Below are 19720 nucleotides of genomic sequence, written 5' to 3'. Positions count from 1 at the left end.
TTTCACTTTTGCTAGACACCCTGGAGCAGGGGAGGCTGCTCTGGCAGCCAGAGGTACCAGACGACAAGAAGGTCAGGTTTTCCAGCGCTCTATGAAGGTATGCACAAATACCCTGATCCCATAACTGCTTCCTGCAGATCTGCTGACATGCAGTCAGCCAACGACCAAATGTCTGATCGAGGATAAGAGGGCACGTGGCAAGAGTTCAGGCTCAGTTTTGCTGGGGCTATAGGCCAGTGCTTACACTTTCAGCGGTATCTCTACCGAAAGCCACCGCAGGAGGTGGCAGTTGGGTGCCTACAGTGAGTTAATCACGGGCAGCCTTTCTGCTTGGGCTGGACCACAGCAAGGCACTCAGAGCTTGGATAAAACTGCAACTAAACTGACCTTACCCTTCCCTGCGTTTACACTGAGATTAACAATAATAATACAGTTCGTTTTCTGAGCTGACATTTTCTAGGGTCTCCAGTGAAAGCATGAGTAGGCAAATGAAGAGTTTTTAGTAAGAGTGATTCAGGAATAAATCTCAAAAATAAATGTAAAAGGCCATTTCCTCACCCACATCATCAGTGCAGAAAATGTCAACATATGTGACAAAAGGAAAAAAAAGCAGCAATGATTGACGCAAGCCTTGAAAGATTAGGGAAGAAATGCTGCGTTCCCTAGAGAAAGCTCCCTTTCTACACTGGATCACAGGAGAACTCTGGACAAACTTCCTCAAGCCTCTCTTCCCTCTGCTCTGTTTGGGACTCTCTGCAGTGCAAAATGAGCCAGATAATATTCAGCTCTTGTTCCTTAGTCGCCAAACTCTCTTTCCATGAATCCAATAAGTGTCTATTAAAATAAATAAACCCCCTAATGATTCAAGATAACCTAATCAAGAAAGCTGAAATGGATAAAAGACTAACTATAATGGAGAGTTCTGTCATGGCTTCAATGAATTCTTGATGAGGGCCGGGGGAGGGGGACCAAACCTGAGAAGCTTTACTTGGAGCATTTTGATACAGTTCAAGGTTAATCACTCAATAGCCTGGATTTTCTGAAACACTCAGTACATTTCCTCCCCCCAAAACACAAGGCAAAACACAGAGCACTTTCATGAGGGCCAGTTTCTCACTAGCCTTATAAACATGAAACTATAAAAAATATGAATGAGATACATGAGCCCTGACATATCTTACATTCATGGGAACGTGACGGCTGCTTACAGCCTTGGCCTCAGAGGGAAGGATGCTGTGCACTGAGGATATTTCCAGAGTGACAAGTTTAAACTAGCTTCTCCCCACACTGGAGAGGAAGTATGGGCTTGTGGTTAGGGCAAGCAGCCCGCCATCAGCTCCCAGGTCTGCCAAGGACTTCCTGAGCAAAGCCCCAGGTCCACCGCTGTCCCTGCTTCCCTCAGCTGCTGAGAGGCTAACGCACGGCTGCAGATGCTGTCAAAGAATCACAGAAACATGGAATGACTTGGATTGGAATGGACCTTCAAAGGTCACCTAGTCTAACCCCCTTGCAACGAACAGGGACACCTTCAACTAGATCAGGTTGCTCAAGCCCTGTCCAACCTGACCTTGAATGTCTCCAGGAATGGGGCTTCTACCACCTCTCTGGACAATCTGTTCCAGTGTTTCACCACCCTCACTGTAAAAACTTTCTTCCTTACATCTAGTCTAAATCTCCCCTCTTTTAGCTTAAAACTATTACCCCCTGTCCTATTGCAACAGGCCCTGCTAAAAAGTCTCTCCCTATCTTTCTTTTAAGCCCCATTTAAGTACTGAACAGCCAAGGCCAAAATAAGGTCTTCCCAGAGGCTTCTCCAGGCTGAACAATCCCAACTATCTCAGTCTGCCTTCACAGGAGAGGTGCTCCAGCCCTCTGATCATCTTCATGGCCTCCTCTGGACTCACCCCCACAGGTCCATATCTTTCCTGTACTGAGGACCCTGGAGCTGAACGCAGTGCTCCAGGTGGGGTCTCACGAGAGCAGAGTAGAGGTGCAGAATCACATCCCTCAACCTGCTGGTCATGCTCTTTTAGATGCAGCCCAGGATACTGGTGGCCTTCTGGGCTGTGAGTGCACACTGAAGCCAGCTCACATCCAGCTTTGCATCTACCAGTACTCCCAAGTCCTTCTCAGCAGGGCTGCTCTCAATCCCTTCATCCCCCAGCCTGGGGGTTGCCCCAACCCATGTGCAGAACCCTGCACTTGGCCTTGTTGAACCTCATGAGGTTCACATGGGCCCAGTTCTCAAGCTTGTCCTGGATATGGGGTACATTGTTTCTGCATATAGAAGTCTGTAAAAGAGAAGCTAGTATGTAAAGGTACTTCAAAGAAATTTTAAGTTCAGTCAAGGAGAGAAATGTCTTTCTATATTTCTTCCACATGTAGTAAGAACATCAAAATATCAGCACAACAGATATGCCCCAGCCGCAGAGATTCACAACTCCATAAAGGCAACAAGATGCTACAGCAGTAAGACGTGCCCTATATGCACACACTATATATGCTGCACATCTTCGCCACCAGCTGTTTTTTGTAGCTGTTGTTCATCAGCACTAGAAGCTAATTAGTTTAAGGGCACAGAAAATACCTAACGCAAGCTAAAAGGAAGAGAGAAGGTATCCCATCGTATCAAATGAATACAAGGAAATATAAGTTAGGAAGGAAAAAGAGGGAAGGAAAGAGAGGAAATGACAAAATAAAGGGTTTCTAGAGCTATCCCTGCCTCAGAGTGATGCTGCTCATTCCTCTTACAGTACCTCTTTCTTCTCAGAGCATGGGCAGGAGGTGAGAGGATGGACAGACAGCCATGGTGCTAAGCCCCATCTAGCAGGGCTCCCACTGTGAGCTAACACCCTCCCTGGCCAAGGAACAGACTCCCAGACAATCCTGGCAATGAGGAAGGCACCTCACCATGAAAAGTCAGAAGAAAGGCAAGGAACTACTGCAGTGATTCCTATCCATAGGCCTGGGTTTCTCTTAGCTGCAGGGCCTCAACTGAAGGGATTTTCTGCCCCTCGCCTCCAGCCCCCAGTCAAGTTTATTTTTTTGTTTGTTCATTCTTAAATAGGGCAAAGATACAAAACCAGACACTGAGCTTTGCCAGCTTCACGTTTTTTCACATGTGGCTCCATGGGGTCTCTCTCTTGCTTTCCTGTGGTGCAACTGGAACAAATTCCAGTCCCTTGAGGAAGAATTCCAGTTTCAAGGGTTTACTTTTTGTTTTCATTGGACTGATGAAGGTCAAAATCTTCCATATGCCCTGCCCGGGGTAGATCCCAAGCAGCACGTGCCCCGCTTCCTCATACTGCCCCAGCCTGATTGTCCTGGGAGAAATGTGGGAAGTTTAGTCTCCATGTTCACACAAACTTTGCCATCCCCCAGACTGTCAACAAGGGCTCCAGCCAGCTATGCCCACTGTTTATTTTGATAGTGACTGTTTATTATGAACAGAACTATATTCCTAAACTCATTTTGTACAGACTAAGAAAAAAACATCTGCTGAGCACAGCACAGCACAGCCTCTGCTAGGACTCTCACTAGCAGAGGTCAGAGGCATGATGCTGCTGCACAGTATTACAGAAGTGCTGGCACATGGTCATGGGGGAAATGGTTTTCCTGAAGTCGTACTGTAGAGCAGTTGCAGAACTGGATATAGAAGCCAGTTTTCACGACTGACAGTCCAAATCTGCAGCAAGCCAAGGTGAAGGTCTCTGCTTGTGCCACTGCCCAGTTCTGGAGACACAAAGGCCAGCCAGACCTCTCTGAAATGGTACACCCATCTCCTTGTGGATTAAATATAACCAGGAGACCCCAAAGCACAGACTGAAAACCAAATCCTGGTGTTCCAGCCACACTCTGAAACACTCCCAACATGATAACACAGGTCCCAGGTTTAGCCATTTAAAGGACAAAGGGCATTAGCAGGCAGCATCCCCAGAGAAGTATGCTGTCCAGCGGGTACATCACTAACAGCTGGCAACTAAAACAGGATGACAGCTTTGGAGGCTGTGTTTGGAAAGCACTGAGCCCCTCAGCTCCTTCTGCCTTCAAAGATACAAAGGGATGCAGAGCACTTCACAAACAAGACTAAAAATGTCTAGATAGAAGCTGCAAGGATTAAATGCATATTAAGATAAGTAAGTAATGAGTAAGTCAATGTCTAAAATGAATGGCTTGAGATCTTTATATGGTGGATTCCCTTATGGAGGTACTCATACTGCCTTGGTACCTCCATGAGACTCTGTTCTTTGCATTTATGTTGACTTCCGAGTGTTGTGATTTTTAAACTCAAGTTTCCAGCAGCTGCCCTTCCCTTCAGTTGCTGAACTGAGACTCTGCCATGACTTAAGAATAAAGATGGCTACTTGTTAAATTAGAGGTCAATTAACTCCACCAGTAGATGATGCCACTTGCAATAACTGTTCTCAGTGGGTACCACTCTTCCTGTACGAAGACAGAAGATGAAATGAGGCCTCCATTGGCTCTGGATGCTCTCTTGGGTACATGACATACAGCCCTGTGTATAAAATGTCAAAACAGCCCTGTCGGAGATTCACTGGCTGCTAAAACTGTGAAGATCTCACAGCACCGTGGATTGCTGTTGACAGAACAGCAGCGCCCAACATAACACATGCCTTGTTAGCAAACTGGAAGCCTCTCAGTAGTCTGGGGTGAGGGAATAATAGAGGAAGCCAACGCAACGCAAGCCAGGCCTGTGGAGAATAGGAAGTGAACGAACCTTGGCGGAGAGTCCAAGCAAACCCTCAGATTAGCTCTTTTTTCCCCTCTTTCAAACTCTCTCTTCTACAAACAAGGGCAGTTTTCAATGAGTGCTTCCCACCATGTAACTCAGCTGCAGAAATCAGCAGCATCTTCCCCAGAAATGCCCACAACTGACACAACTGGCCTGCACAAAGCCCTGGGAAAGCCCCACTGCTAGTTTTCAGACAAGCTCGACCTAAGGCAACATGCCGACCACCGACCATGACAGTGGCTCTCCCCTACACAAGCAGCTGTGTCCTTGCTTTTGGCACTCCTCCTGGCCACAGGGCACCGCAGCCAGTGGCAAGACACCACAGGCACACCAAGCCAGGATGGGGGTAGGCATGCAGGTGGGCTGTGGGGCAGTGGGAGGCCCAGACCGCTGTGGTTCTTGGCTACAGCTTCTCTGTCCCTGCCTTCCAGTGCCCCCATAAACCACTTTCATGCTCCAGCAGAGCGCTAAGACATCTCAGCATGGCGAATGCTGGGTCATCCCAGGGAGCCAGTATTGCTTTGGCAGGGCTGTGAAACAAAAGAAACATCAGCCTCAGAAACACTTCTTTATCCACTGCTGCTGGACAAACCAAAACCTTTATGTACAGTAACTTTGCTTTAAACAGTAACATTTGTGGATCCTGTTCTTAACCTTTTGCATCTGGCTTTTCAAAATCTACCCTGTTCTTTTTCCACGTGAAGGACTATGGAGCTTGTTTGTGTTCTGGCGCTGGTGTGCAACGCTGCCAGAGAAGCGCACTCAAGCTGGCACAGACTGAAGCTGGTGAGCCACCCAAATTATAGTTGGGTGGTTCAGTCCCTCTCTATTTCAAGAAGCCTCTGGGTATAATGACAGGAAGCTTGCAGGCAATTTTAAGCCAAACCTCAGAGGCTGGCATTCAGTCTGTGTTAAACACTCCTTATTAAAAGCTGTCCAGTCCGGATTCTGGGTGGAACTTTGATATCTGCATGGAGTAAAGAATAAGGGGCACGTTTGCAAAATCAATTGTGCAGTTTTTATATTTACTGCACGTTTACCACATATGTCATTTATTACACAGTGGAAAACCGTTAAATGCACAGTAGTTGTGCCAAGTGGCATTATGCTTTTAACAGCTTTATTCGTTTAACAGCTCCAGTTCTCATTATATTTTGCCATGTGGTACATGAGATTTTTATGCATTTAACAGTTTAAGAGGGTTCCATGGTATTTTCCTTTTATGTATTTCATCCTGTGCCTGGGATTTTGGTTGGGGGGTGTAGGGGTTGCGAACTGTAACCCCTGTACCCTGACAAGAGAAAGCACAAGGCAAAGAAAATTAATGATTAAATGAGGAAAGAAAAATTAATCAGACCTCCATGTGTCAGGGCACAAATACCTGTAACAAGGACAAGGCCCTCCCATGTGCTTTGATAGCCTTTGATGCTTTGTTTATACGCCTTTCAACCGCTTACTTTACATCTACTTTAATGACTACAACGATGTTTCCCTGCACAGAGGAAAAGAAAGCATGCATTTTGCAGAGTGAATGCATCTAGATACTTCTATCCCACTCTCTCGCAGTCAGAGCCACATTTGTGCCCTCTCCAAGCACAAGTGAGCGATTTCACCCAGGATCAGAAGCAGCCCTTTTCACTGGGTAAACCATTCCTTCCAATGGTCTCCAATCTACTTGCTGCCCTTTCCACAAAAATTCTGTCTGTCCTCCTTTCCACAAAATCTCTTCTGGTGCATTATATTTTTTTAAAGAGTTGGATGAAATTTTTAAATTAATGGATTCTCTTCAAGAATTTCACCCCAACCTAGGTTCGCCCACATGTATTTTTTACACCCAAGGCAGAAATTAATCCAGGAGAACTCACTGCAGTGCCCTCTCATGTCTTTTTGTAAAAATGACTGGATATGATGTGAATTATTCACATGGCAATACCATATGCAGCACATACAACATGCAATAAAAAGGAACACCTGCCTAATACACAGTTTCCCATTGCCTTCCCCCTTAGCTAATCACGTAAGAAAACAACTTCTTTACCTGCCAAATGAGAAGGATACCATTATTTTGCAAGGTCCTTGTCCCACTGGCAGAGTTGTATACTATATACCACAAGTGGGAAAAGACATGCATGTTTCTACAAAAGGGGAGAAAAAGCTTGGCTGTGAGCTGATCCTTTCCTCGGCCTATTTTAAAAGGGAAAAGGAAACCACTTAAGCAGGCAAAAGCCCAAAACACGACAGGTTCCCCAGAGATGAAGATTATTATTATTGTAGGAACAGATGTATTTTTATTGGTGGCAGGAGGAGATGGGTCTAGTTCCAACCCCAGCATTTGCTTTAAAAATAAACCCCGCCAAAGCCCCACAACAACGAAATCCCCTCTACCACTCACCTGACTTTTATTGGCAGCCACTTTGGCAAACAGAGCTTGAGATACCTTGGCCCTTTTCATCTCCTGTTGGATCTCGTCATAAATGGCAGCTGTGATGTTGACATTGGCGCCGTCCGCCTTAATGGGGAGGTCTGTTGTTGGTGTGGAGGTTTTGGCCTACCAAGAGACCATGAAAATAATAATTAAAAAAGTGCTGCTTTCAGCCCAGCCATCTGTGCAGAAATTATCAAAGGATTTCAGTCAGCTGATGCCAAACTGCATTAGCTACAGAGGGACACTTCCTGTCCATTATTCTAATCAGGTTAATTGTGATTGGAAATAATTGCAGTGCATTCCTATAGGACATGCAAGGCCCTGTCAACTCTCCCCCTCTCCCTCTCCCAGCATGTTTACTGAGCAGCTCAACAACAGGATAGGTAGCCAGGGCCCTCGGCTGCAGGCAGTCACTGAAGTTGGCTTTGCCAGCTAGCGACTGCAGCAGAGGCACCAGCCTCTACCTTCCCCCGCCTCTCTAAAAGTGGCCTACACCTTGGAGGAAGAGCCAATTCTCCCAGAAAAAATGAGTAAATGGGTAGAGGTCTCTAAATAATAAATTATTACTCAATTTAATGCACTCCCTCAAGTCTCCCTCATCCTTTATTAAAACTATACGTATGTCATTTGAGTATGTATGGGTTCCCAGCCTTGTCATCATTATGCTAGCCAGACAGTCACCTAATTTCACCTAGGAAATCAGTGGAAATGAAAAAAAAAAAAAAAAAATCATTTCATAAAGCTGGGCTTTGGCATGCCTTTGATGTGCTGCCCTCATTCTCCTAAACTCATATTGAGATTTTGTGTATTCCACTGCACTCCTTTTAATTGAATGATTTCCCATCAGCTTCTGTGACAAATGAAGGACAATAACGGATGTTGCCAGTACTTTCCCTGGGCTGGACTACCCCTACAGAGCTGCTGTTGATGCAGTTCCGCAGGCTGCTACAAGACTTCTATTTTAAAGCCCCTTGGCCGTGGTGGTCCCCAGAACACACTAGCACAAGAGGGAGCAAGGGCAGTGTGATGCTTGCTGAGTGCTCCCAGCACAAGCAAGCCTCTTAGAAAGACAGATCTCATTTGCTTTCCTAAGCTTAAAGAGGAGAGATACCAAGGCTGATCACTGTACCCCTTACACCTTTTATGGGAAATAGGTAGGTTACTGACACATCTCTGTTTTCTCTTGAGATGTAAAGGTCCTAGGAAACAAAACAATCTAGGTGGGAAAGCTGACACTTCCTGATAGATCCCAATCTCGCGTACACCTTGGGACATTCAGGTATCTGGCCCAATTATAAACCTTTTCAGCTGGCTCCTGGTTTTGTGCCATAGTTGAAGCCTGCTAGGGTACATCTAATGTTAATTTTTAACTACGTATGCATGCCGAAATGCCTATTTGTTAATGGGAAGGTTAACTATGCAAAACCAAACCCTCTGAACTTCTCCTTCTGTCTTGCTGTACTCCAAATCTTCCTTTCCCTAATGTCTTTTTTTTGTATCAAAGGTCACATTAATAACAGAGCCAAATCCAATCAAGACAACAATCTAGACTAATCATTCTTCCTACCACTTCCAGAGAAAACTTTAACCAACCTGTACCTTCTCCCTTTCCTACTCCTCAAGCTCAGTAGGCACTGCTCTGGGCTTATTTTATTCCCTGCCTGTCTCCATGCAGAAAGGGCCTAAGATATTCTTGCTCCTGATGTGTCTAGCTCCCCACATTCAGGCAGGGGCAGCTGGATGGCAACTGGGGCAGACCAGAGCCCCCTGCACCCTGGGAGGCCAGTCCTAACCCACTGCCATCCACCGGCCATGAACACACGTGGGGTACAGCCCAGTGGATGCACCAACAGAGACACCACACTCTGAAATTCAGTGTTCACAGATAGATGACAGCTCAGGCAGTTGTGGGGAATGTGAGAAAGCAACAAAGAGATCATGGGAAGGAGAAGGACTGTCCAAGTCTGTCAGGGCTCATTTAATGGAGCTTAATTTTAACAAAGGTCCTGTAGTGCTTCAACGAGTATATAAAAAGCCTTCCCACTTGCTGAAGCCTTTGGCTAGTGCAGCAGCCAAGGTCACCACAGCCTCAAAGGCCATTACGGAGGCCTGAGATCCTGAGAAGAGCAAAATTAGCACATAAAAGGAAGATTTTAAACATAGCTCCATCCTACGTGGGTCTCCTACACTGCTTAGATACACAGGCTCACATCAGAAAAAACCCTGCCCTATGCAACCTGAAAACTGTGCCATTTTTTATTCAATCACTGAAATAGGTAGGGCAAGTACCAAACCAAAATAGCACAGTCACTACAACACTGTATGTTAGAGACCTAGATTCAAAACTGGTCTTGACATTCAGAAGGAGCTTGCCATTATTGAAATGTCTCATTGCAAACAGTAGGGAAAAAATTAAAATAAGTTTGTAACCGCAGTGCCAGAGCACCAAAACCCCAAAAAGTACTGCTGGTCTTCCATAGAATCATAGAATAGAATCACAGAATCAGCTAGGTTGGAAAAGATCTTTACGATCATCAAGTCCAACCATTACCCCAGCACTGCCAAGACCACCACTAAACCATGTCACTTAGGGCCTCCTCTACACATTCTTTGAGCATTTCCAGGGACAATGATTCCACCACTGCCCTGGGCAGCCTGTTCCAATGCCTGAACACCCTCTGGGGAAGAAATTTTTTCCTAATACCCAATCTAAACCTCCCCTGGCACAGCTTGAGGTCATTATCTCTTGTCCCATCACTTGTTACTTGGAGAGAGACCCCCATGTGCACACAATAACCCTGAACTGCTCCGAGCCTCTTCCCCACAGGCTCACATCAGTTTGCCAGATCAATCTGCTCTTCTCCCCTGGGGGCAGGTCCTGAGTAGGGGACACCTTGCAAGGGGGGCTTGGGGTTGGGAAGAGCCAAGCCAGGTTACTCTGTGTGCCCTTACACCTGCCTGTATGACTGCCCCAGCACTTCCACAGGTATCTGCCAGTATCCTCCTCCTACCCAGCGCACTCAAGCATCATTCCCAGAAGTATTGCCACAGGAGATCGGTATCTATGGAAACCATGTTTCCAAATGCCATCCCATCAACTTCTCCGGCACCCTAACACAATTCCTGAAAGGATGGTATAGCTCCTACTGCTGCTGTCTCAAAGCACCCCACTCCAGGGTAGGTAACATACCTGCCTGGAGGGGTGATGCTGCCAGGAATCGCTGTGCTGCACATGAAGATGGCATTTGTCTCGTCAGAACTAATACCAGGCATATGGGGAAGCGCAGTAGCCGTGCTGCCTGCCCGGGAGCTGGGAAGCAGCCTCATTTGCAGAGGTGTCCAAGTTGTCAAAACAGCACCTGTGCTGACTGGTGCTGGCCCTCTGAGGGCTGGGGAAATGTTATCCAGCGGGCACAAGGCAAGTACTGGGTACACAAACCTTTGTGTGTTGCTTTTGCTGAGTGAAAACCTCACAATATTCTACTGGATTCTTCAAGTCAAAATAAGGCAAGGATGGGCTGCTTTATACTTTGGAGTATGGTTTTCTAGCAACGCTTGGCTCTTAAATAGGCAGGCAAAGTTTCCATTATTTTAAAGGATTTTCTAGCTACAAACGTGGGAAAATGTCATATTTTGACAGAGGAATGAAATGGGGCAACAGACCCAATTTTAATTCTCACTGGATTGCATCTAAACTCTCCATTCCCTTCTGTTATTTGATTTTAGTTGCAAAATCTATTGCAATCAATATAAGTAGGGATAAGATAATTCTTTCATGAATAAATACAAATGCAGAAAGTAGATACACTACTTAACCATTAATATGGTTCTTTTCGTAATTTTATTTCCACTGAAAGGTAACTAAAAAACTTAAGAGTTATACAATGAGTTTCCCATGTAATAAAAATGTAGTGTTACATTTGGGTTGGCAGGATATACTTACTTTCAGTGAAAACAGTTCTTTACATTATGTTTTGTGGCAAAGTGCACCCAAAAACCTGGGTTAAACTGAATGAGTTCAACAGTTTCTACAAAATCAACACACCTTCCTTAAGGATGATCACTTTGCATGTAAAACTACACTGTCGTTCCACACACCCCCCCCTCCGCTTACTTATTTTTAGCAGCTGTGGCTACAGAATTCAGTATGAGAAGTGCTCAGTAATACTATTCTAAGGACAGCTAACACAAGCCCAAGACTTTGCAGACTACAATCACTGCGAAAGCACCAAAGCAGGAGGGTTACATGGAAGATCAAGAGAAGTGCTAGAACTGACCTGTCATGTCTACACAGTAGAAATTTCAAACTCAAGTTAGGCAAACATCGTGACAGGAGTTAATAATCACCTCCGTGTAAGCACCTTTGCTTTATCAGAGTGTATGTCTACGACTGCAAGCAGGCTGGTACAAGGGAGGGATGACTATTACAGTGTAAGTATGTGGATGGCTCTTTCTAAGTGCAAAGGAACAACCTACCCAGGGAAGTGGGCGGCAACAGCACGTTAATAAACACGTGCAGTTAAGTCAAATGAGATGACAGCTGGTTTGGAGCTGGAAATCATCCTCTTCCCAGCACGCTGCTGCCCATGTCTACTTTCTGTACTTCAAATAATTATCCGTGTAAACTTCTAACTCAAGGACTGTGATTTCCTATGCAGAATATGGAGCACAGTGATTTCTAGCGATGTCTATCCAATTAACTGTCAACTTCTGTTCAATACACACTTTTTATCGCAACATATATGAACCTCTCCATAAGTCCTGAAATTTCCTATGTATTCTGCAAAATGTAATGGACACATCTAAGAAGTTACGTGCACTGTCTTTCTACAGTAGATTCTATAATAGCCGTTTAGTGGACGGGCACCAACAGCCTGTATGTAATGCCCACACGGACGCTTTCACACACTAATGTTACAGACCTTTTTGCATTTATGGCATTGATTAATGCTAGAATCATCATCACAATGTTGTGCTGAAATCCACTAAACATCTCTCAACAGCCACTCCAAAACCTAACAAAAGGATTTCCTCACCTCATCTGGGCAAGGGGAGCAACAGACAAGGGAAGGGCAGAGAGAAACTCCTTCCCTGGACTAATCCACACAACAACAGGAAACAAGGGATCACATCTTACCTGGGGGGTTCTGGAGGAGCTTGGGCTGCTGGCAGCTGAAGACACCATGCTCACGTTGGGGTTCATACTCCTCTCTCTCTCATCCTGATAGATACGATCCCGCTCCGAGTCAGGCAAGTTGAGGAAATTCTGCATTGCCCTTAAGTTTACCAGAAGGGACTGGGAAGCTGTCCTAGGATCTTCTTCTTTACGCAGGATCTCTGACAACAAGCCCTGGTTCAAAAAAATTAAAAGGAAGAAAAAAAAAAAAAGCTCAGTCCTGTGTTGGTTTTTTTTATCCTTTTCCTTTTTTTTTTTAATTTGTTTAGTGTAACCAGCTGGGTTGCAATACTGAGAACCTACATCAGAATCTCATGGGCTCTCCCAGAGGGGATATTTTGTAGGAAAGCATTTGTCTTCTGGGGGCTGAGGTTTATTTTGGGACTGTCCTATTCTGGCACTGTAATAAGCTTCTGAGTATGGAGATGCTGGATAGAAAGGTAGGTGCATTGGGTAGAAGAAATTGCAGTTACTACCAGGTGCTTGCTGCAAATATTTTAGGAGCTGTTAGATTTCTCTCTCTCCCTCTATCTCTCTTTTTACTTGAAGCTGGGAACACTTGGCAATCCTGTTCATCTTTGACAAATCTGCCAAGGTTGGTAAATTTAGTTTCGACATTTAAACAGTGCAGGAGTTTTATAAAGAAAAACGTTTGGCTGGTTACAGTCCGTTCATTTTGGTTTGGACAGTCATTTTGGAGGAGAAAAATAGAGCAATAATAAAGCCTTCAAATCCAGCTTTAGGGATTTAACCCATTCCTCTTTCATGCCTCATTTTAAACTAGCACAGGCTTCACATCACAACCAAGAATGAACACCATGTTCATCTAGTTTTTACACAAGCCATTATTCCAGGAAGTAATGAGCACAGCACTTCCAAAAAAGAAAAAAAAGAAAGAAAGGGGGTGGGAATACTTGGAGAGATGAAAATGTCATTAAAAGAGGCTTAAATCTAATGATGGGATTAAATTTATGCATAACTGTACGTACTCAACAGTTCCACAGGAAGTTAAAGGCACAACACACAAGCCTGGATCAGGGCCTACAGAAACTGCTGGGACACAGTGTGTGCCACCAGCTTCCCCCAGGCACCCCTTGCATCCAGCACTTCACTGGGTGTCTCACTCCAAAAAGCAGTAACAGCGATGGCTGACTGTACTGGTGTCGAGGGAAGCAGAGGATTTGCCCATTGAGACTACTTACAACATATACCATAAGAAATGTTGATTGGATGCTTGTTATTTTAAAAGGCTACTCTGCCAGTATGTTTCCCTGAGCAGTCCAACACTGCTCCTGCTTCCTGCCTGCTGTTACCCAGAGGTTCTCTGCACTGCTGCTCCCAGGAGTGCTGGCCATAGAAGCCATATGAAATCCCAGTCAGAGCTTGGAGCAACCACAGGCAAAAGGAGAACACAGTGCCCCAGACACAATTTAGCTGTAGCTGTTGACATGAGCATTCTGCAGTTACTTTACAGCCACAATCAAGGCAAGCTGCCTCATGAGTATAGCCAAGGTTTACTACTTTCTTGTAAGGAAAATCTTAACCATGAAGTCAAAACCCTGTAATATTTAGTCTTAGTTTATTTTCTTCCATATCAGAGTCTCCTCCAAAAAGTCTTGCTAAAACACTGCCACTACAGTTGGCCAATTAACCGAATGCAAACATTTTTAGTATATATTGTATTTACCAGACTTCCTGACAAAACCAACAGACCAGCAAACAACTTATCTGTACCTGAATTCATCTGCTAACTGCTATTAAACACCTACATTAAAACACATACATGAAAGCTCTACTTCAGCAGCATTTATGCCTGAAGTGCTCAAAACAAGCTCCATACATAACCTGAAGCTAGGCTGCACACAGCTCCATCTTTTCAGCTCCTCATCTACATAATCAAGCTAAGAGATTCCCAATTACATTTTCCCACAATTACCAGAGTAGTTACCAGGAGGACTGGAGCTGGGAATGGAGCCATAGTGGGACCCTCCAGTCAGAAACGGGATCGGAAAGAGAAGCCGGTTGGCAAAAAAGGTCTACACTGGGGCAAAGTTTGAAGAAGGTGCAGTGCTGGGCTGGCCTCTGGGACCTCAACGTAACTGCATGCTCATACTTGGCTTCTCCTGCAGGGTTTACCACCCCACAGAAAAGCTAGGGACATGCTCTAAAGCTTTCCAAAGTTTGCCAGGCTCACAGGCTGAGGAAAACTAACCAAAAAGGACATTACAGAAGCTTGATGCCATGACTTGGACAATTCCAAGATCGATACAGTGAGTCCCTATTAGAACTTTTCCTTGAAGTCAGTGGAAAATTGTCTAAATGCAGTAAACAACTGAAGTATCGGTTACACAAGTTCTCTAAATTCTTAATTTTCTGTGTCTTTTAAAGGATATGTAACTTCTTTTTTAAAAAGAAAAGATCAACTTCAAAAACTCATCAGTTTAGTTGGAAAGAATGGTACCTGAAAACTATTGGAGCTGACTCTAAGCCAGCTTATTTTTCCTCCCATCTTAGCCTGGCTAAATTTATGGTCCAATTTCAAAAATGGAGAGCAGAAACATGTGTGAAAGCATGCCAGCAATTACTTTTCAGTGCAGTCATTGACTCTCTATGTAAATCAGATTCTCACAGGAACAAGTGGCTCGGTCATGGTACTCACCGCCCGAACTACCAACTCTAGTGCTTGAAAGCTCTGATTCATCACCAGAAACAGCTTATCATGGTAAATTCAGTGGGTTTGAACCCTAGCCTGCACCTCCCACTTCTGTGAGGGTCCTGACTTTGCTACAGGGATGTAGCAATCTTTTGCATCACCTCCTAATGCAGGTACCTGCTACAGGGAGAGGGACCATCTTCACCCCAGCGTCAAAACAGACACAGCCCCTTGTAGGGCTGAGCCCTGCTCCCCCATGCCCCACTCCTGGCCCACCGGTAGGAAACTTGGTTGTAAAGAGGCTTTTCTGCAGCTCCTCCAAGTGCTTTGGCAGCTCAGGAACCATGTAAACAGCAGGACAGATAATAAGAAAACCAACTCAGAAGGAAAAACCTCATGTCCTCCTTCAACTGAAGATAAACACCACCGGTAAACTACAGTGGCTAGATAGCTGAGCGATAGGGTAGGACAATAAAGCAAAGTATCTTGAGAGCAATAACATTTACAATAATATAATTCTGAGCTACTGAAGTATACACAAACTAACCAGTGAGCAACATTCTAAAAAATAAAGTGATATTAAATAATCTGTTCAGCCTTTTTGTCACCTGCAACAAATTAGGCTTTCAATATGCAAAACATCTTCCTTCCAGAAAAACAAATGATCATGATTTCATTTAATTGTAATTTAATGAGGCATAATGTATTTTTTAAAGTGATATACACCAGGTGTGTGGTGAGGAAACTGGCCCAGCCAGACAAACCCTACTGTTTCTATTTTTGAGAAAACCCTAAAGCCAGCCAGGGACTGTTTTCATTTCTGCAAATTATGTTTCTGCTGGAGGGGGTGAGGAAGGGAAACCCACAGCATTTGTACATTTGTTATAAAATTCCATTGGCTAAATTAGCTCATTGTGACTTACTAACATCTCACATATGAAATTAAATAAATTAAAAAATAGGCAGTTTGCAGAGTAACCTATTCTGCACACCTAGAAGATGATCTTCAGGGACCAGAAAGTCTCAAACTGATTTTAAATAGCCAAACAGATCTTCCATACCAAACACAGCTCTCAGGCTACATCCACAGACATGTAGCTTCATAGTATCTTTGTTTTCCCAGTCCTGTGCCTCCTTTTTTTAAACAGCTGCTGAAGAGGCAAGTGATGAGAAGATCAGTGTTCTCGCAGGCCATGCTCACTGCGATGTGTGCATTTCACCATGCAGGCACAGTCCGGTTTAGCCTTGAAACCTGCACCATTTTTAAAATTAGACAATGGATCCGTAATTGACTTTAAAAATAATACCAGTGGTGGAGAAAGGAGCATATGTCCAATCCAAATAAAAAAGTCATTGGATCTATTTAAGGTAGGAGTAATTTTGACAGTGTTTTTTCAAACTAGCGGAAATGTAGTCCTTCAAGCCAGCAAAGTCACTGTCGTGGGTGTTTGCTTTGCACTTATCCTATGAAACCCCATTTGTGAACTCATTTCTTTTATTTTTATTAACTACAGGATTTCCAGCATAAACAACCCAAACCTCATGGGCAAGAAATCTCTTTTTAAGCAATTTCTGAAAGACGATGCAGTACAACGTAGAGCAAATGTTCTTTAAACTGGCTCCTATATCCAAAGACCAAGTGACCAGCCTTAGAGGCCAACACCAAGGCTTGACCAAAGCCCACAGAAGGCGAGCGAAGCCCTTCTGCCTTCTTCCTGAAGGGCTTTGGTTCAAGCCTGGGAAGGGTGTAAATGAGAACTCAATGGGACAGCAGACTGCACTGCTGGTGACCAAATGCAGGGCAGTTTTGCAACGAGAGCTTTTCAAAAGCAATCTATATGGGGGTGAGGAGGTCATGCTGGAGTGCAGCCCAGACACCCATATCCTGGGGACAGAGGAGGATGAGGGCCATCAGGCAGCAGGAGACTCCCAAGCACTGGCCAGGACCTCACACACATCGATTCTGATGACTTGGATGGGAGCTGTGCTCTCCCTTATACAGACCTAAGCCATGTGTCTACAAGAGCAGGCACTAAGGTTAAAAAGGTTCAACACATGCTTGGGACAATCAAAATGCTGGCCAAGGAAAAATCTTAAATAAACCTGACTAATGTGCTAAACCTCAGTTTTTATGTTCTGTATAAGGAGATTATATATATGAAGGACTAAAAAAGCATAAACACTTTTTTTCATACTTTTTGGTTTATTTGTGCCTCTCCAAACTTCAGCTATTGCCAAAAGCAACAGAGAAAATGCTGAAATACTAGACAAATATTGCTCCTGTAGTACTTAAGAGAGGCCAGTAAGGCCAGTACTTGTAACTTACAGTCTCAATAGAAAAGATATTCTGTTTCCCATCAGGTACAGATGTGACTCCGATCGGGATCTGAAAATGTAGGGCTTTATTCCACATCTGAACCTTAAAAGATCAGTGATGTAAACTTGTCCCCCTCCAGTTAAGCACGCAAGGCTAATTTCCAGCATGGAAAGCAGCACTTGGAGAACCCCTGGTTAGCTGCTCATTCCTACTGAACTACACTGAAATCATACCTTCAACCTAAAACAACAAACTTGATTTTGCCAGGCTAAAATGACATTTATATTTAAAACTGTCTGCTATTTGCAGTTGAAAGCTAGAGGAGGCAGGTCTGCCCAGAGAGCTCTACAGCAGAAGCACTAACTTCTCATAGCCCTTCAAGGAGATAAAACATCTCCACCTGCTATGTTTTTCTCACATCAAGGCAGGCTTTTACCACGACCTCTCTTTGCCTCTCTGCAATTATTCCAGGTCCCACCTTCAATATTGTCTTCTGCGTTGAGTAACATACATTCAACAATTCTGAAAATATCTCTTTGCCTCTAAGCACACAGCTCTCAACAAGAACCTCTATATGAAGTACTTGTAAGCTTCCTAGGACTCAAGCTCATTTTCAAATGCTCACTGCTTCGATTCCATTCCCTCACGTCTCTTCCTAATACCAGCTAGGATATGAAGCAGAATTGCTGGAAGTCTCTTGAAAATGCTTACCTTGGCAACGTGTCCAGTACAATTTCACTGAGCAAAATTGCTTTAGATAATCAGTGGAAATTTTTGAGTGATTAGCCAAACAAAGCACCTTCACATCCATTGTCACCGATTCCATCAGGCAAAACCATGTTTGCACCCTGTTCCCTGACCAACTCTTCTGTCTCAATGGCAAAACGTGCAGTACCACATTCCGTGTCAGTTCATATGAACTTCGGAACTCAAAGGGCTTTGACTGATTTTCCATCAGTGTGAATGGGAGACCAGCTGTCTCCTGGTACCCTTCAGTCTAGTTGAATGCATCACATCAGTCCCTCATTTAAAAGAAATCTCCGGATCTCTAGATTCCCTGCCTACAGCCAGAGTATGAGCCTCATTCTTAAACTCATTTAACTAATGCTAGAATACATACATCTCAGGAGAGACCTGCTTAGGCACAAAGCATTTAGAGGCTGATTTGAATAAAACTTATACACAGGGTGCAACAACGACAATTTGATTTTTATTATTAAAAATGAAGTGCTTAAATCCTCCAAGAAAATGCCTTTATTGCATTAGTTTAATAAAGCCTCTTTTTTATTATGGTATCTCTTTTTATGAGGGAAGATAGGATGTGCATGTGGAGCTGAATGTGGATGTATGGGGTAAAAGAGGCAGAGAAAGACCAACCACCTGCGGCCACAAAGTGCCACCATTTAGATGACATGCATGTCAAACCTTCATACCGAAATATGCCAGAAAGTGAGCAAGACACACAGCTCTGTATATCCACGCATTTGCTTCCAATGCTCAGGACTCCTGTGCATCAGCTGAGCAAGCAGCAGCCTCCTCCTACAAGCACACATTCTGAAAGCCTGACTCACATGCTACTTAAAATCTTTTCATTCAGCCTATTGAATACAATTAAGTTAATTGAAACTGAAATTTTCGGCAGTGCAAAACCCACTGTTGGAACAAATATCCCATGTACCAAAAATCTGCAATTTATTAAATTAAGCACTTCCCTCACAGACTGCCTTCTTTCCTGTGAGTACAACATAATGCTGCTTGTGCCACATTACACCCAAGAATAGAACAAGCAGGCAGCATGAAAGGGTTTCATGCAGTAAAAGAGAGTTTTCTATGGGGGAAAAAACAACAAAACACTCCCCCAAACCAAAACCAGAACCCTTGCTAATTGAAAGTCTGTGCACAACAGGGCAGACACCATAGCGATGAATGCAGCATGACTGCCTCACTAGATACCCGGCAGAGAATTAAAGCTGCTTGTCTTCCTCTCACTGAAGTTAAAGGGAAAATTATTTGCAAAAGGAATCCTGTCCAGGATTTGGCTCACAAGCAAGAAGAAGTAGAAGAGTTAGTTACTTCAAAAAAACATTTCTAATCTTAAAGCTTCTTAGAGGACCCTTTCCTGATTCCACTTCAGTTTGGGGGAATTTTGCCAAAGAAAGCAAAATTAGACATAAATGAGGAGTCAGCACCCCCCCTCCCTTCCTGCTTGCCTCCAGAGCCTTCCTTACCAACCACGCTCCAGCTCTCAGAGCCCCAGCCCTCCGTAACTGACCAGTGACACTTCTGCATGCCACAGAAGTGTTATTTCCCCCTTCCTCACTGGAGCAGCCTGGGCTTGCCCACTGTCACACCTGAAGCTGAGGCACCATTCAGCATCGATCCTGTACTTCCCTATG

The 19720-nt window shown here is 44.3% G+C and overlaps 1 protein-coding gene across 1 annotated transcript in view; it reads right to left on the bottom strand.

Moving 5' to 3' along the window:
- Positions 1–19720, bottom strand: part of SATB2 (SATB homeobox 2) — a 109167-nt gene that overhangs the window by 27201 nt on the left and 62246 nt on the right. The window contains exons 6-7 of the mRNA XM_010016276.1: positions 12316–12528; positions 7146–7301 (exon numbers count right to left, since the gene is read on the bottom strand). Of these exons, the coding sequence (XP_010014578.1) occupies positions 7146–7301; positions 12316–12528 (369 nt within the window). The remainder of the gene's footprint in view (positions 1–7145; positions 7302–12315; positions 12529–19720) is intronic.

Source organism: Nestor notabilis, unplaced genomic scaffold (genome assembly GCF_000696875.1).
Source record: "Nestor notabilis isolate BGI_N333 unplaced genomic scaffold, ASM69687v1 scaffold5416, whole genome shotgun sequence".
Classification (NCBI taxonomy): Eukaryota; Metazoa; Chordata; class Aves; order Psittaciformes; family Psittacidae; genus Nestor; species Nestor notabilis.
The sequence above is the reverse complement of the archived record's forward strand: the minus strand, read 5'-3'. Positions and strand labels throughout refer to the sequence as shown.